This window comes from Equus caballus, chromosome 10, assembly GCF_041296265.1.
Source record: "Equus caballus isolate H_3958 breed thoroughbred chromosome 10, TB-T2T, whole genome shotgun sequence".
Taxonomy (NCBI): domain Eukaryota; kingdom Metazoa; phylum Chordata; class Mammalia; order Perissodactyla; family Equidae; genus Equus; species Equus caballus.
This window is the reverse complement of record NC_091693.1, coordinates 85,982,294-86,004,260: the sequence shown is the minus strand read 5'-3', so window position 1 is coordinate 86,004,260 and position 21,967 is coordinate 85,982,294. Positions and strand designations below refer to the sequence as shown.

Sequence of the window (21,967 nt, the reverse complement as noted above, 5' to 3'; positions counted from 1 at the left end):
AAACTGTTTCATAGTATCTGCTTGTTTTAAAGAACCCTAAGTGTGAGCAGCATGTGTTTGAAATGAGAGATTGTGTATGAGAGGTACTGATGTTGTCACTTGTAAAGCATCACATTAATAATGCGAGGTGTGTTTTAGTGTCAAATTCTTTAGTTAGAAATCTTACTTTTTACTTTATAAGCTAGCTAGCAATATAGATACCAATACCGATGTAATTTACCTCTTTTATTGTGTTCTGTTCCCTTTACAGAGAAATGCTGTTACGTTTTTCCACACCAAACTTAAATAATAGTAAATTTGTACTGTTACTTACTGCCAATTCCTTTCTCTCTTCTTTTTTTTTTTAAGTATCTATCAGCTATAAATGCCCCTAAGGTAGAGAAATATGAGTGGCTGGATGTGCCCTAAAGATCTGGGAACTGGGCACAGTGCAAGGCAGCAAATCCTCTTTACTTATGCACTGAGCTCCCCGTTGTGGGCTGTAGATAAAGGCTCCCACACCCCCAGTGTCTCAAACATCGGACGCCTCACAAGCTCAACTTGAGTTGGCTTGAGTCGTCCTCCTTTCTAAATAGCTGCTATGTATTTCTCAAAACTTGGTTACCCCCCGTGTGAGAAAGGACCTTCCCTGTAATCTTTGCTCAATATTTATCAAAGAATAGAACCTGGAAAATTTTATTTTCATAGAGAAAATTTGGAGCCAGTCTGTAAAAAAGCTATTTTTATAAAATTATTCATCAGGGTTGAGTCAAGTGGCAGAGTCGTGGCTTAAAGAAATATCTTAGTTCTTTGGCTATAATGTGTCTTCTCTCACTTTAGGCAACAGAAGCAGCAGTACACTAACCAGCTTGCCAAAGAAACAGACAAGTACATTAAAGAGTTTGGATCCCTGCCCACCACCCCCAGTGAACAGGTATCGAGCTGTGAGACACACTGTTGGTGCCGTGAGTGTGAGAGAAAGCAGATGTGCTGCAGGATCTCTGGACTGTTAGGCCAGAAAGGAACTTAGGGGGATAAACTCTTATTTGAGATTAGTTCACAGAACACAAAACTATGCTTAATTGCCCAGGTAGTATCCGGTGGTTCAGTAAAGCAAAGATTATGTCCATGCAAATGCCCTGACCCCTACTGAAGTCAGTGCTGAGAAAGCGCTTCCTGCGTGATTGCTTCCTGACCTTCTAGGACTGACCTCACACAGGGCGCCCGCAGTTCAAGATGTGAGGGTCCCTAGGGGCGCGTATTTCTTTCCTTGCTTACTAAGCAGAAGTTACTACTTAGGTAAGAGCATAAGGTTTTATTTGCCTAAAAAAAAAAAAGAATTACTTTAAAATAAGGGCCCACTTTTTAGGATGACAATTTCAGGTGAAAAATCCAGCGTTATGGGCCTTTTGCTTCAAGGTAAAGGTACACAGTATTTGAACATATTGTCAGAATGTTATTGAGAATTCCTCAGTAAGGCCCTGTCATTGGAGAGTGAGTGAAAATTTCAGCATTAAATAAAGGGCCAGCTAGTGGTGAACCTGCTTTTGCAAATTCTGTGGAACTTCACAGCTTGATTCTAGTAGGTTTTCCCCCCACTTTTCTCTAGCGTCAAAGGAAAATACAGAAGGACCGCTTAGTAGATGAATTCACAACGTCGCTGACAAACTTTCAGAAGGTCCAGAGGCAAGCAGCTGAGAAAGAGAAAGAGTTTGTTGCTCGAGTAAGAGCCAGTTCCAGAGTATCTGTAAGTATTTAAAAAGGCATTGTAAAAATGAACAGTACTCTCTAAGGGTCCCTGAAAAGACTACCTAGGCATGTATTTTAAATCATGAAAGATCTGTGAGTATCTTGGAAATCAGTATTTGAATATTTATTTTCAAGTTCTCAGTTTTTAAGGGTAATAGTTATGTATTACTGTGATTGTTTTGCCCATGTCCTGGAACAAAGGATTACAGATTATATAAAAATATAGAAATGTTTTGTCTGAAGAGATCGAGGGTCAAATCTTTAATGGTATTCCCACATTTGCTTGAACTTGAGGCTGTTACTTTGCGTCTGCTAGTTTAGAGAGCACTTTACTCCTGGTTATGTGACAGTGATGAAATGAACATTGTGAATATATCATATCAATGTACACCTGGAGAAAATCAACGAAAGGATAAGTTAGAGTGAATTTTGACTTAACCTAATTTTAAATTCCCTTAGAAACTATTACAAGTTGTTCCTTAGTGTAGACGTTCCAAGACTCTATTATGTTTTAATCAAATAATATTTATTATTTGGCCCTTGAGTATAGTTAATGAATTGCTTCCTGGTCAGCTTAGGATATAATGTTATTATTATTTGAAGTAGTTGGCCTAAAATATTGCAACAAGAACTTTTCTCTGTTTCTCTACACAGAACACTGCCGTGCATACATTAATCAGGTTAGATTATAATGAGGGAAAATGTGAGTGCTGTGTGTTTTTCTTTGCCCCTTCTCAGTCCGTTCTCTTACTGAATTATTCAGGGTGGTTTTCCTGAGGAGAGCTCAAAAGAAAAGAATCTTGTGTCCTGGGAAAGGTAAGAAGTATAAAACATTATACAGATCAGAAGAGAGTTTTTCAAATACGTTTTATACATTGTGGTCCCTGAGACAGAATTAAAGCTTTCAGTCTGTTATGTCATGACTATCCTAAGTTATTTATAAATAGAAAACAATAAACTTGAAAATTTTTCAAAATAATTATTTATTGTATATAAGTATATAGAAATATTCCAGTATTGCAATAATACTTGATAATTATTTATTCAGGTAAATATTATTGACTTAAGTGTTATTTAATATAGATTATTGGCTGTGTGAGATTTAAGTCAACTGAGAAGAAATACCTAGCTGCCAAATAGAGCTTCCAGTAATTAAATAATAACTCTAAAAAATGATATCAGTGAAATGAAACATGAATGAAATTTGATTAGTATTTCTGTTATATTCTGGGAATTTAAGTGAACAGTTCTCTGACTTTGAAGAAAAAATATTCTATTTAGTAAGTACTTCTTAAATAGGAAGAAAGTCCCATTGTTTTAATAACAGTCTTTTTTTCATGTTCTTTTTATTAGCCAAACTCAACCTCAAGTGCAGGTGCAGGATGAAGAAATTACGGAAGATGACCTCCGCCTCATTCACGAGAGAGAGTCTTCCATTCGGCAGCTTGAAGTAAGCTTGACATTGTAGAGTTGGGCCCCTGCTCTGATCTTAGTGAGTTTGTCCTCAAGATGCTTAGATAATACTCGGAGAGGGATCGAGAAAGAAAACGAAATAAATACATCAATTTGGTGGCATTTCTTAGATAAATTAGAATTATTCCCTTTCTTAAAAAAAACAGTCTCTTTAGAATTTGTGCTACGAAGAGAGAACATACTTCCCTACACTCCCAACATTTTTTTGTTCTCAGGTCCCCTTAGCATTGAGAAAATAGGAGTCTGGAGATAACTGTCTGATCAGCAAGTCTGGATGGCTCCCCTGGCACATGATACACATCACACCTGTGTGAATGAGACTTTTTACGAGGGCTTTAAAAGTATTTTTTTGCTCTCTAGTATTTTTATGACATCAAAGCAATCTGAAGGGTTTAGTAAGCCTTAGTTCTTACGGAACCCACCTGTTCCCTAGAAGGTGGGCTGATAATAGCTGACAACAGCTACAGTGTATCGAGGACTTCCGTGTGCCAAGCACTATGTGGTGAATTCTTTATGTCAATTGTCTCCTTTAGTTCTCATAAAACCTCCGTGAAGTGGTTAACTATGTTGTAATCATTGCAGATGGGGAAACTAAGGCACAGGATGAATATGTAAATTGCCCCACCCCTTCTGAATAAAATATTTAAATTTTACTCTTTAATCAGACAAAATAATAGTTATCATATATTGAAGAAAAGTAAATTTATAACTTCTTTATCCGTCACTATTCCATTGCATATTCAAATTTATTAATGTGGGACTTTAAATTTACACCTAATATTTTATTCTTTTAAGCTGTCAAGTTGATGTATAAATTTTTACTAGAAATATATCATAATAAGAATATTTTAGGGGCAGGCCCAGTGGTGCAGCGGTTAAGTTTGCACGTTCTGCTTCTCGCTGGCCCGGGGTTCACTGGTTCGGATCCCAGGTTTGGACATGACACTGCTTGGCAAAAAGCCATGCTGTGGTAGGCATCCCATATATAAAGTAGAGGAAGAAGGGTATGGATGTTAGCTCAGGGCCAGTCTTCCTCAGCAAAAAGAGGAGGATTGGCAGCAGTTAGCTCAGGGCTAATCTTCCTCCAAAAAAAAGAATATTTTATACTCTTGTGAGGAAATACTGCTTGTGCTAACAAAACTAATCTGATTGCATGACAAAACTCAGTGACCCAGGGCCCCTCTCTAGGATAGAGCCTTCATTTCCATCCTGCCTCTCCTGATACTTTTAATGTCACAAACTTATCTTAGAGAACAAGTTACTGTTTTTCAAGGTCTCTTTAGTTGGGATTGTTTATAGTTAAATAGTTTCCTAGTATTTCCAACATTTGTGTATGAAGTCTGGATGCTTGTTTGCCTGTGTATGGGGTGGTGGTTTGGGTTTTTTTAAATTTCCCCTTTTGTGGATTGGGGACTGAATTTCTGATTATAATAAAATGTACCTTTTTCTCTTAGGCTGATATTATGGATATTAATGAAATATTTAAAGATTTGGGAATGATGATTCATGAGCAAGGAGATATGATAGGTAAGCCCTGCTGATTAGATTTCGTGAGGTGGGAGCGAGCTAGACGCCGTTGACCTGTGGCATCTTCTCCAGCAGGAGAGGCTGCTCCCCTGCTCTCTTTCGGTCCCCCGGGAATTGGGAGCACAGTCTACAACACGCAAAGCATCATCCTTGGCGTTAGCTGAAGCACATCTCATTTTTGGCTCCTAATAATTGAAAGGACCCCCTCATTTATTTCAGGAGCCACAGATTTAGTCAGGGCCTCCTGCCGCTGAGATCATGGAGGGCATCGTGCAGCATCGTTCTGGCTGTTTCTGGGACCTCTGATTTCAGTCTTGTCCTGGTTTAATTCTCATCACACCAGGAACTTTTTGGGGAAACGTGTGCTATTTGTAATTGTGCATGTTGTCTTGTCTTTTAGATTAGAAGGAATAGGTAGCCATTTTTCTGCTCATTCATTCTAATAGCTTTTTGGTAGATTAATTTAATAGCACTATTTAGATGATAAAAATTCCTTTAGAAAAATTCTTTGGAAAAGTCAGTGACTGAGACTCCCTTTAAGTTTTAAATGTAATAGTAATTCGTTTAAGGTATAATTGTCAATGTTAATCAGGATCCTGATCATGTTTGTAATTTTGAAATATGAAGATACCTGTGCTTATGTCTAAAGATACATTTACTATATTTCCTGTATTTGGTTCAGTTGAAATACTTGGACTTATAGTTTAATATAACTCTTATTTGTCCATTCTTACCCTGCTCTGTAGCCCCACTAGGCCACAGAGTAAAATTTCAAAAACCGTTCGTTCATCCAACAAATATTTATTGAGTGCCTGCTATATCTGAGCACAAATCTAGACATTGGAGATTCAGCTGAAATTAAACAACAGATAAAAGACCCTCCCTTTGTGGCTCTTATCATCTAATGGGAGGAGAGAGACAATTTAAAAAAAAGAGAGAGAAAAGTAAGTAAATGGTGATAAGTGGTGGGGAAGATGAGGCCAGGGCAGGGGATGGGACTGCTGGTGGTGGAGAATGTTGCTGCTTTGTGTAGGGCAGGCAAGTGAGGCCTTCCTGATAGGTGACATTTTAGTGAAGACTTCATGGAAGTAAGGGAACAAGTAGGAGAAAGTGTTCCAGGAGAGGAAGAGCAGGCACCAGGACCTTCAGGCAGAAGCATGCCTGGCATCGTTGGGGAGTGATGCAGGCAAGAGGAAGATGGAGACAGTGTCAGAGGTCACAGGGGATGGCATCATGTAGCATCCTGAGCCGTTACAGGACTTTTATCATTATTAATAGATGGGAAGCCACAGGAGGATTTGAGCAATGCATGTTATAGTCTCACTTAGGTTTTCAAAGGCTCACTTTGGCTGCTAGGTTGAGAACAGACTCTGGAGGGCAAGACCAAAGGCAGAGAAAGCACTTCAAAGGTTATTGCAGGAATCCAGGTGAGCACTTGTGTTACCTTGGATCAGGATGGCAGCAGTGAAGTGGATGACAAGTGGTGGAATTCTGGATTTTTTTTTTAGTGTAGAGCCAAAAAATCTACTGCCCAGCTGCATATGGGGTGAGAAAGTTAATTCAAGGATGACTCTAAGGTTTTGGCCTGGCCCACAAAAGTTGTGGTGTTGCCGTTTTCTGAGATGGGGAGCTTTCTAACTGGGGCAGGTCTGGCTAGGTGTAAGTCGATAACTCCTGGATATATTAAGTCTGAGGGGCCAGTTGACACCCAAATGAGGGTTTAATAGGCATCGGAAGGTGAGCATGGAGTTCAGGGGAGAAGTCCGGGTTAGGGGTATAAATCTGGGGATCATCTGCACAGGGGGGGGATTTAAAGCTGTGGGTTAGGTGAGATCACATCGGAAACAGGTGTAGGCAGAGAAGAGAAGGGCTCTCAGGACTTCACCCTGCGTCCTATAAATATTTAGAGTGTGGTCAGCAAACTACATCCATTTGTTTGTGCCTATGGCAACTTTCATACGACGGAGGCATAGTTGAGCATTTATGGCAGAAATTATATGAAGCACAAATCTTAAAATATTTACTATTTGGCCCTTTCTAGAAAAAGTTTGTTGACTCCTGATTTAGAGCCCAGAAGATTTAAGAGGAACCAACAAAAAAGACTGAGAAAGAATAGTCAGTGATGTAGAGGAAAACCAAGTCAGTGTGTTGTTCTGGAATGAGGTGGAGAAAGTGCTTCAAGAGCACTGGCTGGTCAGCTGTTGGAAATGCTGCGGTAGGTTAAGTAAGCTGAGGACCAAGAGTTGACTGCTGACTTTAATAGTGTGTAGGATGTAGGTGATCTGGGACAAGAGCTGTGTTGGTGAAATAGTGTAGGTGAAAGCATGAGGAAGAGAGAATGAGAGGAGAGCGACTGGAGGCAGCAAGTACTCACAGCTCTTTGAAGGAGTCAAGCTGGAAAGTGGACCAGAGCATGAGGGCACAGCTGCCAGTAGATGTGGAATAAACAAAAGGGGTTTTTCGGTTCATTTTTAAGATAGTAGGTATTGATGGTTAGGAATGATTCATGAGGGAAAGAAATATTGCTGATGAGTGAGAAAGAGGAAAATTGCTGGGTGGAGGTCCTTGTGTTAAGAGACAAGGAATGGGAGAAAGTGCATGGATGGAGAGGTGGGTTCTTGCTGGGAGTGTGGACTGTTTCTCCCGGACAGCAGGAGAGAAGGCAGAGCACCGGTGCTGTTGCATGCAGTTGGTGGATAAGGTTGAGGGAGGATGTAGAGATGTCTTCTGATTGTCCCTATTGTCTCAGTGACCTGGAAGTCAAGGTCACTGGCTGAGAATGACTCTGTGTGAGAAGTCATGAGAAGTGTAAAGAGAAAGGAGAAAGAATGACGTGGTCTTCCAGGAGCTGGGAAAATGAGGTAGGCTTGCTTGGCAGTCATGAATTTAAAGTGAAGTAAGTCAGCCTAGGAGATTCTTTGTTGCATCCATGTTCAGCTGCATGGGTACTGGTTAGGGCTTTGTCATGTAAATATGACTGAAGTAGAGGGGACAGGGGAGCTGAGGGTGAATGCAAGAAAGTGACGATGCATGATTGCCTTGGGATGTAAGCCAGGTAAGGAGGGAAGAGAGAACATGAAGTATTTGAGGGACAATGAAGAAGTGGAGATCAATGAAGTTGGGTCTTAGAAGGAGTGAACTGTAAGGATAACAGGTAGTGAGACTGAAATTGAGATTATGGAGAAGCTGCAGTTACTGGTCGTGACAGGTGGGGGTGTCATCACGGAGGCAGGTGGCTGAGAAAGGGTACCGGGCAAAGTCTTTGAAAACTGTGTGTTCAAGGGATTGAGAGGCCAAGGAATTAGCGGGTCAGCAGTTAGAGATTGAAGTCGCCAATATGTTTAATAGAAATGTGGAGGAGAATGTCAGCAAGTCGGGTAAAATATTCAAGGGATGAGAAGAGAAGACCATGCGATCTATAGATGTCTGCAACAAGGAGGGTTGGATGAGGAGAGAAGACCATGAGATCTGTAGATGTCTGCAACGAGGAGGGTTGGGTGAGGAGAGAAGACCGTGAGATCTATGGATGTCTGCAACAAGGAGGGTTGGATGAGGAGAGCAGACCATGAGATCTGTAGATGTCTGCAACGAGGAGGGTTGGATGAGGAGAGAAAAGACCGTGAGATCTATGGATGTCTGCAACGAGGAGGGTTGGATGAGGAGAGCAGACGGTGAGATCTGTAGATGTCTGCAACAGGGAGGGTTGGATGAGGAGAGCAGACCGTGAGATCTGTAGATGTCTGCAACAGGGAGGGTTGGGTGAGGTTGATAGCATGAGCTTTCAAACTGAGATTCGGTGGGAAGGAGGAGTGGTCTCTGCTGCTGCAAAGCGGCCCCCGTTCCACCCCAGGCCAGAGGAGGGTGGGGAGGAAAACTCACTTGAGAAGGCTGCATGGGTCCTCGGGGAGGGCTGAGTCTCAGCGCAAAAGTAGGTTGATGATGGCCACAGAGCGAGGGTGGTTTTGGGGTCTATATTTACCCTAAGTAAAAGCTGAGATGCCGTCAGAGAACTCAAGCCAGGTGACAGTACTTTTCAGGGGTTACCAGGTAGAACGAGGCTTGTAATGAAGATGATCAAGTTTCGTTTCTTCAGATTTTTATGTCATCTTTGGATTACCCAAGAAATAATATAGGGAAGAATTATGGCCAGCTTAAAAAAATTTCAACTCTGTCCGTCTGCCACTAATATTAACCTTTGAATAGTGAACATGTTTAGTCTTACCTTGAATGCAGTCTAGTGATCTGTGCAGCGCTATTACTGGAGCATCAACACGTGTTTAACAGTTTCCCGTGTGTGTGGGTGGCTGTGTTTTATTTTAAAGACAGCATAGAAGCCAATGTGGAAAACGCAGAGGTGCACGTTCAGCAAGCAAACCAGCAGCTGTCCAGGGCGGCGGACTATCAGGTAATGTGGAACATAATCAATTGTCCTATAACTTAGACTTTAACTGTGTGTTTGTGCGTGTGTGACCAGGTTTAAAGTGGCTGGAGATGTTGAATTTTAATATCCCATGGAAGACAGGTCAGAAGTATGCCAGTCAGTTTAAAACTGAGTGTAGACTGTCTCCTCTCAGGACGGAACCAGAACCCTGGCCCCCGGGGCTGGAAGTCTGGTGTTTAGAGTCCTGAGGGGTCAGTGGAGAGCTCCAGGCTCTCCTGCAGACTCCGATGTCTCTGTGACATCCCAACCCAGAAACCTCTGGGAGAGCCTTCTCCCCCCGTTTCTGGCTGTTCCCTTCTCTCTCTGCTTTCTTTTTTGTTGGTGACACTCTGGACTAAGGCAAAGATCCTTGTCCTAGAGAGATGTCTTTAGGTCCTGTGGAAATTATATTTTCTTGGAGTGTCCTTGACCAGTAGGTCCTATGTCAGCGTTCAGCAGACCCTTCACCAGGAATGAATGGATTTCTTAAGTGAATCAGGTTAATAGAGGGAGTCCGTATGTGTGTGTCAAATGTAAAGTGTATGTAAGTCTATACAAGTAGTAGGACCACAAACTATTAATGTGTCTCATCATATGTGCTTTGATGCTCAGCAGGGATAAGGCCAAGCTCTCTGGGAACCCCTAAACACCCTAGCATTTGATTTCCCTTTTAAAACTCCATTTTTGTTGTTGTTGTTGATAATTATTTTCTCAGACCTTACCTTCTTATAAAATATCTAAGATATTGTCATCATCTTAGATATTTAAATTGCGTTTCACTTTTCTCACTAACCTTGGAAGTTCTCTATAGTTTCAATGCCATTTTTCACTGAACGAGTCACGATACATTCACTGATGCAGAGAGAACAGTGAAGTGGTGTAGAGAGTGCTGAGTTACAAGCCAGTTGTCTTCACCATGGAGTAATTCGTGTCTACCATCTTTGTGCATGAAATTCAGATCTGCACCTCATCAGAGTTAATGTCACTGTGTCAGGCACTGTGGGCATCCTTCAAGAGCAGTTGAATGCACACACACAAACACACACACAGTAATCTGTAAAGGCCAACAGTTGTAACTGCTCAAGCACAGTGTTGAGTAGGACTCATCAGTGAGTGGGCTTACATGTTGTTTAGTTTTGCTTTTGGATTTTGGAGGGATGTAGACATATCGCCAGGTTTTGCTTTTCCTCTTCCTTGTGGAAGGGCAAGCCCAGAGCAACCTGTGGAAAGGAACACATCTTCCCAAGCTGCACCTCCAGAGCTGGAGCTGCCCCCATACTGGATCCCACAGGCCCTGAGGGATGAGAAGAGAGCCATCCTGGGCCGGGAGGGGAAGCCTTGATAGAAGCTCATGCCTCTGCAAATACGCTGCTTCTAAAGGGGTTGGGTGGACCCGGAGAGTTAAGGAAAGTGAGAGATGCCTTTCATTGCAGCACCCGGGCACCTCACTGCTCCCCACTAGGGAGGGCGCCCTGGGCAACAGAGAAGCTGTGGTTGAGAGCCACAGCGCTCGTAAACGTACATCGCACACGGTAACGAGCAGAGACCACCTGGGCTCCAGGGAAATATGTAGATGTGAGATGTGGAAACTGAAATACTTACAAATGTTTGTAGTTTGTAAGAAAAAGGATTCCTGCGTGTTGCTGTGAGATACACAAGCCATTACAGAAATCTACAGCTGGGTGGGAGTGAAGACTAGAACAGAACTCTAAACCTTTATATTTTAAATGACTGTATTATAATATTTTTTTAACTTTGTTTTTTATTTGTGTGTTGAGATTTTGAATGCAGTTTGCATTAATATTAAAGAATGGGAATGATTTTGGAAACTAGTAAATTTACTTTAGGAAAAATTGCCAGACACTTAGACTTTCTGACACTTTCAAATAACTCATTTTGAAGAGCAACTATTTGATGAAAGTTTAAAAATATATAAACTTTTAATCTATTCTTTGTTTTCATACATAGGTAACCTCAGTCTGTTGCCTAAGTCAGTAATTTTTATTTCTCTATGTCTTCTTTTTTAAGCCCAAACACACCCCCAGAAAAATTACCAACAAAAGTTGAATAATTACTCCCTGAATTATACCATTAATTCAAGAAGAATATTTTTCAAAAGAAAAGTGTCATATGTATTGAAGAGATTTTTGAGAAGCAAAAAAATACAGCTAGCATTTTGAGGGCAGTAAATTACCATTGATTTTACTTTAGAAATGAACCAGATGATTTTCAGTTGCTATGGAGATGCTCCACTCCACCTGTAAACATGTTTTTGGTTTTTGCATCTACAGCGCAAATCCAGAAAAACCCTGTGCATCATCATTTCTATCCTTGTCATCGGAGTTGTAATTATCAGTCTCATCGCATGGGGAGCAAGCCGCTAAAATTACAAAGGAGCACACTATTGCACTACATTATCTAAATTATGTAGGAAGATGCCTGTAATCGTGTTGTGGTTTTTTGTTTTTTTTAAACGATGGTTCCCATATTTTGTTATTATTTGGGGGGAATTTTCCTTTGGATTAGATCTGATGTTTTCTAATAGAGAAAGTTTTTCTAAGTATCACTGCTGGCATCACTTCCATACTTTTCAATCTAATAACTGTTAGGCTGTTGCCCATATTGTGTATGCCTCCCATGTATAATTTATTTATCCACTTGACTTAGTTTCCGGAATTAGTAAATTTAAAGGTACATGTGTTCTGTGTGCCTCTCTCTGTCACAGTGTAACAGGCACCCAGATTTGTGTTAACCTAGACTAAAAATCTCAAATTTAATTTTGACTTGGGCCAGCAGAGGAAATATTGTCAATAACTTAAAAAAATTAACATATCTGTTTGTGGTACTGTTTTTCTGGTTCATAGCAGCACAAATTGTCTATTTAACTTTCATTGTTGGTTTTGTCTTAAGACTTGTTTTCTCTGAATGAAATCAGTGAATGGTTTCCTAGTATATCTCATACTCCTGATGTGTATATATGAAGCATTTGCTGGAGGTTGCCTGGTAAAATTCTAAGGGTAGACGGTTTCTATATAGGCTCTGTGTAAGTCTGACGTTTGCTGGGGAACGTGTAGTCACTGCAAGTGTCTGATGTAATTTGGAGGAAAAGTATGACAAATCAATACAATGTTGTGTTAGAATTCTGAAGGTCCCCGCTTGTTATTTGCTGTGTATTCCACAGCTGTTATGATGGAAAGTTAATTACCTTCCTTATGTCCTGTAGAATCATGGTTACATTTGTATCCTTGGGTCAGATTACTTTTGAGAAGTTACTTTCACACAATTATCGTTTTTCAGCACCTAACCCTTAAAATTTAGCGTTTACCTTGGGTACCGTTTTGTACCATCTTTCATAGAAAAGGAATCGGATGTTTGCCAATTAACTCACTCACCTTTTTTAATCAATGTTGTTTTAATGCACTAACCTGAAAACTGTAAAGGGGATTACCTTAGTTTATAGTTTGTATTTTATAATGTTCTTAAATAGCGGTTTGATAGTAAAGGCAATGTTTTACATGGCAAGCTGTGAGACTTCAAATGGGAACAAATAAAATATTAAGTAACTAACTAAATTGTATCTTTGCAACCAAAATAAAGGTGATTTTAAAAGTGTCTGGATGGTTCTATTTCGTGAGGACTCTTCTTCCGTGGGCCTGACACTTACACCTTACGCCTTCGCTGCTGTGCCGCCTGCACTCTCAGCAGAGGAGAGGGGGCCATGCGGCAGCCGTTCTGCATCTTTCTGGAGGACCCGTTTACTCAGAAGTTTTTATTTTGGCGATGTTAAAAGGCGTTGCTGCTAAAAGGTAGAAGCTGCTTTGCACGTCAGCAAAACTTAGTTTCTTCCACAGAAGAGACTATGGGGAACTGTTTTTGTGAGTGAATGATTAGAGACTTTGTGTTACCAGAGTCGGCCTGCTTTCGCGAACACAATGGGCGATGCGGGGAGAAGTCGTACAGATACCAGCTGTTCTGGAGTCACTGCAAGCCCGGCAGGCCTGCTTGGACCTGTTCTTCCTCTGCAAGTGCACAGAGCAAGAGCTGTTTCGTGTGATGAGCCAGTAGCTTATGGCCGTATAAAAATCCCAGTGGCTTCCACAAGTCACTTCCATTTTTTGCCATAATTGTACTTGATGACTTTTATTTTCATACAGGCAAATGCATTTACTTCTATTTATTTCACGGTAAGTTCCCTATAACAGCAAAAGCACTTAATATTTTGGCATGATTTTAGCAACTTTAAAATGTGGTATTTTATAAATTATTTTAACTGGGACATAGATCAGTGGTTAAAAACAGGAACCTCAGTGGCTTGCATTCTTTTAAGAAACGTTAATTTTGCAGGAAAAATTTATACACAGTATTTGGAACACAAAGAGTAGTCTTGATTAGAAAAGATAAAATGAAAAAAAAGTACAACAGCCAAATTTTAAAAATTCTTAGTTTTCCTTTAGGTTTGTTTTAGAATCGTTTTTTTTTTTAATTTTTTAAATTTTTTTTTCCTTTTTCTCCCCAAAGCCCCCCGGTACATAGTTGTGTATTCTTCGTTGTGGGTTCTTCTAGTTGTGGCATGTGGGACGCTGCCTCAGCGTGGTCTGATGAGCAGTGCCATGTCCGCGCCCAGGATTCGAACTAACGAAACACTGGGCTGCCTGCAGCGGAGCGCGCGAACTTAACCACTCGGCCACGAGGCCGGCCCCATTTTAGAATCGTTTTGAAAGGCAAAGCTTACACCATGGAAAATGAAATTAGAGTTGTTTTCGTGACTGTCAACGTGTCTGAACCTGTTTGAGTCAAACTGAGTCTTAAACTGAAGAAGATTCCTTATCAGGTGACACATTGTTCATTTTAGTGGCTCCAAAGATGTACTTGAATGACACCGATTGAGATTAACCAGCCTCTGTGCTTAAAGTGAATGACAGTGTGGTGTGAAGTGTTTGGCCCTGTATTGCTTATTAAATATTATGGAAAGTTCTGGTTTTGCACAATGGTTGATGGTAAAAGAGTAACTGGTGCTATTGCAACATAATGCCTTTTAGTAGGCAGGGGATCAACTCTGAAAAAGACAGGTCCGGGCGCAGGTGGAGCTTGATCTAGGACAGCAAAGTATGGGTGCCGCGTCTGGAGTCAGGCCCAGTGAACACGCTGGATGCCCAGCAGCAGCTTCCACATCAAGGACTGGGAACACAGCACCTTGAAGAGGTTGCTCCTGGGTTTTGCGACGTCTTCACTGCTTTTGTTAAAAAATGGTAAAATTTTGTACACAAAAAATAGTGTTTTGAATATGGAAGTTTTTTAGACAGATTTATAATGAAAAAAGAAATGACTTGAAGGCTTCTTGTTCCACAAAATTAGTCTGTGGTTTAGCAAAGCACAGAATAGTTTTTGTAGTTGGTGTGATTTTTGTTTCTTCGTGTAGGAAAAAGAATGTCATAATAAAAGATAAAGCCTGTGTAAAGAAAAAAAAGTCATTGTCCACCTTAATAGTAAAGAACGATTCACCAGGATAACTTATTTGGCATTTACTTTTTGAAAGGCACAATTGGCTGTATTTTTTACAGATGACCAGGCTGCTGCAGTAAAAATTAAATTTCAGAATGGGATACAGAGAGTTGTTTGGGTAAGTTATGAGTTGAATGACATTTTTAGCTCATTTAAATATGATGAAAATTCCGCATTTCCTGGTAAAGAACATCATCAGGCATCTTCGTTTCCTGAAAAAAAAAAAAACACAGTTGTTTGTGTATTTTCGTGATTCACTTAACGCGACAAAAACTGACATGTGGGTCCCAGACCGCCTCGGTCTGCCCTAAGATTTGAGCAGCTTGACCTCTCAGCAAGGAAAACACTTAGCAAAATGTACACCAGCAGGAGCCTAGGAGTATTACATTGTGCACTTGTGTGACAGAACACACGACATCTCTCCTTAACAACTGTCCAGACAGAGTTCATAAGCCAGTGAAGATAAAACCATTTCCCCCACGTTTAGGAGTTTGTGTCCTCAAAATACTGCAACACGGGAAAGAAATTGCCTGGATGTAAACCTGCAGGGTCATCTTCCTTCATTTCAGCTGGGTTTCTCAAAGTCAGATTCAGTGAAGAAGCATCTCATTCACGAAGGTAAGGAGACCTGTGGGAAACTTGTCTTCCCTTAATGCTAATTTAAACTTTTAACATTTCTATCAGGGTTCAGCCAGGAAAACAGCCACTTGATAGAAGCATAATGGGTTTCAGTGTGGGGAGTTAGAAGCTTCCGTGAGCATCAGAAGGGTGGGGTGAGCCAGGGAGCTGAATCTGCAGCACCCTCTCAGGTGGATCTCAGGAGCTGGTCAAGGAGCTGCTGTGAATCCCGAAACATCCTGAAGCTCCTGTCGTCTCAGCCTGCAGCACTGACGCCAGTGAGTCTCGAGGAGCTGCCACGGCCGTTGATTGCAGCGGGGCAGGTGATCTGCAAGAGATCTTGAAGGTGCTGTGACGCCCACATCTGCTGCCAGCCCACACTTGCGTTGCAGCAGCCTGTGAGGAACCTCCCAAGGTCATGGAAAAGACTCTCCTTGGTCCACTGTGACTTAGAACTGGAGAGCGAAGGAGATTCTGGGAAATGTCGTTTCTGGCTTCCCTGTGATGCAGAGGGCACTGCAGAACAAGGGGTCAGTGATGCTGAGCCCATGCACAATAGTGAACACTGCTATGTGGAGGGAGCACAAACCACGCGAAGCAGAAAGCCTCACCAAGTTCTCTTCCAGTAGGAGCTCTTTGATAGAAAAAACTTAGAAGCACTGCTTCTAAATGGAAAGTCACTCTTCCCAACCAGAACAAAATCTCTATATATGAACATTCTGGAGCCCCAGGGCCTCAGTCCTACCCCCCACCCCCGTTTGCCCCCCCATAGTTGCTCAATAAATGCTTGGTTAACTTAATTTGGCACCTATTTTGTGCCAGGCTGCGCCATGCCTGAGCACTGAGGGTATAAGAGTGAACCCAAAGGACATGGTCCCTGCCCGCAGGGAGCTTGTAGTTCAGCATTCACTATGTAAAAAGCACTTGATGTGTTAGGAATAAGAAACCCCCAGTGGCTGAGGAGGGGGGAGACAAGGAGGAAAGGGGGGTGTGAGGAGGGATTCACAGCCTTCAGACCACCAGGCACCTCAGAACTGGGGACCGTTCACTCTGAAGGCCTGGCTTTCTGTTTATTCTCTTCCCCCCTTAGTAACTCAATTTGATTTTTTTTAGTTTACAGACTACTAGAAAATTGATAGTTTGCTAAAGAGTAGCTACTAATCTGAAAGGTGATCTGTATGTAATGTCTCCAAAAAGGAGCCTTTCTTCTTTTGATGACGGTGTCTGGATTCAGAGCTAGGGTGTGCTGATAGTCAGGACTGACATTTATAGGACTTTCACAAAATTATTGCTCCCGATAGAGGGCAGAGCATTGGAAAAAGGAGTTAAGGGACATTTGTAATCTATATTTCTTCAGAATGCTCTCAAAGCCAGTGCATCACATACACTCCTGGTAAACTGTACCTTAGAATGCTTTGAAGCCTATCCTATTCCTTGGCAAAGTTTTTTTTGTAACAAAAGGGAATAAAGTACACCCTCATAATGCCTTGTGGTAAGCCATTTTCTCATAATTCAAATACTGTGTCAATATGTCCATTTTAATCCTTTTTTGGGCAGTCATTTGGTTAACATGGAAATTATGTAATGTTTTTCTCCAAATAATCCTGATTTTAAATGTAGAAATAGAACTAAGGAACTGACACACTGCATAGATTTTTATAGACACTGTTGCTTCTGGCAGGTTTTTAAGAGGTTGGTCACTTAAATTACAGTGGGGTTCCTGTAGGTTTTGTGTAGTGATGGCATTTCTGCTTAAAATGTAAGTGGTAGAAAGCAAAACCAGACTTCCTGTGCCGTCGGTACACGCATAACACCCTCGCTTGTTGTAGAGGGAGTCTGCTAGAACGGAGCTGAGTCTTTAAATAAACTTGAAAGGGTATTAATTCACAGTTTGGCAAACCCAAAGTACAAATTTTTAAGTGTTTACTGTAAGTACTGTTAGACAGTAGTCTCTGACTCCAAAACCTATTAGCCTTGGTGGAAACCTGAGAAATGCAATGGTTTAGCCTCGCAGAAAATTTGCTGGTACTACTTTCAGTTTCTAATGCCTTCTGAAAGTTTCCTTTCAGATGATTAGTGGTAGGTCTGAAATACTCTAGTCACACCCGGATAGGAGAACCACATTTACACCTCAGAAGGTTTAACCTGAGCAAGATGCCCGCTTTTAGTAACTTGCATAGCTGAAGACCTGATCATGAAAAACTTTCAGGTTAAAGCTGAACCGTCTGTCAGTGATGATTCTAGAAACAAAAAGCCGAATTATAATTTAGTGGAGAATATTAGCTTTTATTTCATTCTTTTTCTAAACCTAGATTCTGTGTTATTTTAAGTTCATTTAAAGACATTTTTAGTGGACCTGACCATATCTGACCTCTTTGCGGTGCCAAATTTAATGTGTTAATCTCCCTGAAGGTTACTATGATTTTAACGTTATTATTTTGTGGTGGGGTACATACCAAAATTTAGTAAGGTAACCATCATGTATCATTTAAATTCTGTCTCAGATGCGATGGGATATTATTTTTTCTAAATTAGGGGTACTCTGTTGTCTGCCTTATCCTGATTTATGATCAAATATTTTTATTAGGAGTCTTCTATGCTGCGGTAAACTGGAATGGAGGCAATTGACCACTGCTCTCCTTTGGAATGGCATGGACCCTTAAGAGAAAGAACCCATTCTCCCTAAAGTATAAAATATGTTTAATGTTGGTATTTTAAATTAAACTTTTATTTTGAGATAACTGTAGATTCATGTGCAGTTCTAAGAAACAACAGACTCCTCTCACGTACCTTTGACCCAGTTCTCCGATAGTAACATCCTGCAAAACTATTGTACAATGTCACAACCAGGATATTGACAGTGATACAGTCAATATACAGAACATTCCATCCATTTCCATAGAGAACATTTCCCAGCACAAAAACCCCTCCTGTTGCCCTTTATAACTATACCCAGTTTGCTCCCTTCCCCAACCCCTCCTTCACCCTTGGCAACCAATCATCTATTCTCCATTTTTAAAATTTTATTAGTTCAATAATGTTATATAACTGGAATCATATAGTGTGTAAGCTTTTGGGATTAGCTTTTTCATTCCATGTAATTCTCTGGAGGTTCGTCCAGGTTGTTGAGTATATCAAGGTATCAAGAGTTCCTTTTTCAGTGCTGAGTAGAATTCCACAATGTGGGTGTAGCATGGTTTGCCTAACCATTCACCTGCTGAAGGACATCTGGACAGTGTGGTGTTGTTATGATTAAAGTTGCTATAAACATTTGTGTACAGCTTTTGTGTGAACATTGTCTTCATTTCTTTGGGATAAATGCCCAGTAGTGCAATTACTGGATCATATGGTATTTGAATGTTTAGTTTTTAAGAATTCGCCAAACTGTTTTTCCAGAGTGGCTATACCATTTTACGTTCCCACCAGTGATGTTTGAATAATACCATTTCTTCACTTCCTTGTCAGCATTTGATGGTGTCCCTATTTTTTATTTTAGTTATTCCGATAGGTGTTTAGTGATATCTTATTGTGGTTTTAATTTATACTTCACTAACGGCTTTTTACGTGTTTGTTTGGCAACTGTGTTTCTTCTTCAGTGACGTGTTTCTTCACGTCTTCCTTTTTCTAGTTGGACTGTTTATTTTTCACTGTGGGGTTGTGAGTGCTTTTCTTTAACAGTAGGTATTCTAGATTCTAGTCGTCGGTTGGATATGTAAGTCGATTTCAAGTACTTTCTCCCAGTCTGTAGCTTGTCTTTTTTTCCTCTTAACAAGGTCTTTCACAGAGCAGAAGTTTTTAATTTTGATGAAGTCCACTTTATCAGTTTTTTCCTTTTATGGATCATGCTTTTAGGATCGAGAACTCTCTGCCTACCGCTAGATCCCAAAGCTCTTCTCTCTTACCTTATGTTCTTTTCTAAAAGTTTTATAGGGTTACAGTTTACTTTTAAGTCCATGATCCGTTTTGAGTTAGTTTTGCATGAAATGTGAGACTCAGATATAGGTTCATTTTTTTGCATATGGATGTCCAGTTGTTCCAACACCATATTTGTTGTAAAGGCTATCTTTCCTCCATTGAATTCTTTTGCTCCTCTGCCAAAAACCAGTTGGACAAAACTGAGTTAATGGGAAAAAAATCAATTGGATATATTTGTGTGCGTCTGTATGGGTTAGCTGTCGTATCCCTTTGAGCTGTGTGTCTGTACCTCCACCAATACCAGGCAGTGTTGATTACTCTCTTTAATAAGTCTTAAAATCAAACAGACTGCTTGCTTCTGCTTTGTTCTTCTTCCAAATTGTTTTAGCTACGTTAGTTCATTGCCATTCCATACATGTTTTAGAATAACCTTATCTATATCTACACAAATATCTTGCTGGGATTTCGATAAGAATTATGTTAAACTGGTATATCAATTTAAGGAGATTTTCCATTTTGCTATGTTGAGTCTTCCAATGCATGATCACAGGATGGCTCTTCATTTATTTAGATCTTCTCTGATTTCTTTAGTCAGTATCGTGCAGTTTTCAGCATATTAACTTCTATACATGCTTTTATTAGATTTACACCTAAACATTTCATTTCTTTCGAGATTGTAAATGATCTTGTGTTTTAATTCCCATATTCTCATGTTTATTGCAAGTATACATACAATTGATTTTTGTATGTTTATCTTGTATCCTGAGACCATGCTGAATTCACTTATTGGTTTCAGGAGGTTTTTGTTGATTTCTTGGGATATTTTACATAGACAATCGTGTCATCCTCAAATAGCAATAGTTATATTTCTTCCTTTCTGATCTGTGGGCTGTTTATTTCCTTGCCTTCCACACTCTATTGAATAAGAGCAGAGAGAAGAGGTATCCTTGCCTTGTTCCCAATCTTAGGGGGAAAGGAGGCAGTGTTTCGCCATTAAGTGTGATGTTAGCTGCAGCTTTCTTATAGATACTCTTCATCAAGTTGAGGAAGTTCTCTTTTATTCCTATTTTTCTGAGAGTTTTTATCATGAATTGGCATTAAATTTTGTCAGATGCTTTTTCTGCATCAATTGATAGGATCCTATGGTGTTTTCTTCTTTAGCCTGTTAATATGGTAGCTACAAATTGATTGATTTTTGAATATTAAACCAGCCTTATGTCCCTGGAATAAACCCCGCTTGGTCATGGTGTGTAATTCTCTTTATGTATTGCCGAATTCTATTGGCTAATGTTTTGTTAAGTGTTTTTGTATCTGTATTCATGGAGGATATGGATCTATAGCTTTCTCTCTTTTGTAGTGTTCTGACTAGGTACACTTGGTGATTCTTCTGCTAAAATAAAATTAGTTCTTGGAGGAAGTACAACTCGTATAATATTTAGTTCATTTCCTTGCACGTTAGAAAGCAAGTTAATCACTAAGGGCTGTTACAAATGAAAGTGAGTTAAACTCACCGTAGTTGAGAAACAGGGAAAGGCTGTGATTCTGAGACGAAGTTATGGATACCAGGCAAAGTAACGAAGCTGAACCTGACTCCTGCATAAAACCAGGAATCCTTTAACATGTGAAAGTGGCCCCGGGTAGGTGGACTCTAAAAAGTGAATGAAAATCCTCTCTGAAGGAAACTCTCTCTAATTAATGCTTCTAGATTAACTAATCAAACACCCAAGGAAATAAGCCATTTTGATTGAGAAACAGAAGATTTGTACACTCAAGGAATTCAGATATTAGGATTGGCAGAAGTGGAATACCAATTATAAAATGCTTAAAGAAATAACTATGAATTTAAATGAAAGTGAAATAAGAGATATGTACAAAGAAAAGGCAGATATTAAAAGAACCAAGTAGAAATTAAAGTATGAAATATAATAATTGAAATATATAACTCAATGGTTTAAGAGCAGATTAATGACAACTAAAGGAATCATTTGTTGACTACGAAAATAACACATATGCAGCAAAGACAGTGAAACAGCAAATATGAATGACAGATTATGAGACGCTGAAGGATAGAATGACAAGATCTAATATGTGTGTAATTGTGGTCTCAGAGAGCAGGAAAAACGAAGGAGATGATTGCTGAGAAATTTCCAGAACGAATCAAAAACATGAATCCACATATACAAAAAACAAAACCTATATCAAACAGGATAAGTAAAAGGACGCCAATGTAGTTTCCTTATAAGGAAACTGCAGAACAGCAACGACAGAGAGATCTTAAAAGCAGCCAGAATAACTAAACATCTGCCTACAGAGGAATGACAAATTGACAGAAGACTTTTCAGTACCAAAAACTGAAGTCAAAAGATAGTGGAATAACATCATTAAGGTGTTAAGTGAAAGTAATTGTCATCCTGGAATGAGTGAAGTTATCTTTCAAGAACAAGGGCAAAATAAAGACATACTCAAATTTTTTTTTTTTTAAAGAATTTATGGCCAATAGACTTTCACTTAAAGAATAAAGATGAATTTTAGGGTAGAGAAAAATGAAGGAAGGTCTGAGATGCAAGAAGGAATGATGAGCTAAGAAACTGGTGATCATGTCAAACATGTCGGAAATGTAAATAAAAACTGCCTGTATTAAAAAAATATTTGTGGAGTTAAAAAGAAGAACATAATTAAAATGCTAGCAAAATGGTCTGTAAGCCAGGAAATATGTATGTAGGGAAGGTGGGAGGGAGCACTTGCAAATCACTGTGAGGGGTCCAAGAACCATGGACCCTTTAA

At 40.0% G+C, this 21,967-nt stretch overlaps 1 protein-coding gene and 1 long non-coding RNA gene across 6 annotated transcripts in view; both read left to right on the top strand.

Moving 5' to 3' along the window:
- STX7 (syntaxin 7) overlaps positions 1-12,760 on the top strand; it is a 47,488-nt gene extending 34,728 nt beyond the window's left edge. For all 4 annotated transcript variants that reach the window (XM_023651103.2, XM_070223880.1, XM_070223879.1 and 1 more), the window contains 7 exons: positions 820-913; positions 1,589-1,726; positions 2,492-2,544; positions 3,082-3,178; positions 4,656-4,728; positions 9,051-9,133; positions 11,440-12,760. In XM_023651103.2, coding sequence (XP_023506871.1) covers positions 820-913; positions 1,589-1,726; positions 2,492-2,544; positions 3,082-3,178; positions 4,656-4,728; positions 9,051-9,133; positions 11,440-11,532 — 631 coding nt within the window. In that variant the 3' untranslated portion in view covers positions 11,533-12,760. The remainder of the gene's footprint in view (positions 1-819; positions 914-1,588; positions 1,727-2,491; positions 2,545-3,081; positions 3,179-4,655; positions 4,729-9,050; positions 9,134-11,439) is intronic.
- Positions 12,761-13,618: 858 nt separating this feature from the next.
- LOC138915855 (uncharacterized) lies at positions 13,619-18,548 on the top strand. 2 transcript variants are annotated; one of them, XR_011422236.1, is made up of 3 exons: positions 13,619-14,768; positions 15,138-15,268; positions 15,460-16,753. It is a non-coding gene; the product is annotated as an uncharacterized lncRNA (long non-coding RNA). The 2 variants fall into 2 exon arrangements; XR_011422237.1 differs by having other exon boundaries at positions 14,507-14,768; positions 15,529-18,548.
- The last annotated feature ends 3,419 nt before the right edge of the window (positions 18,549-21,967 follow it).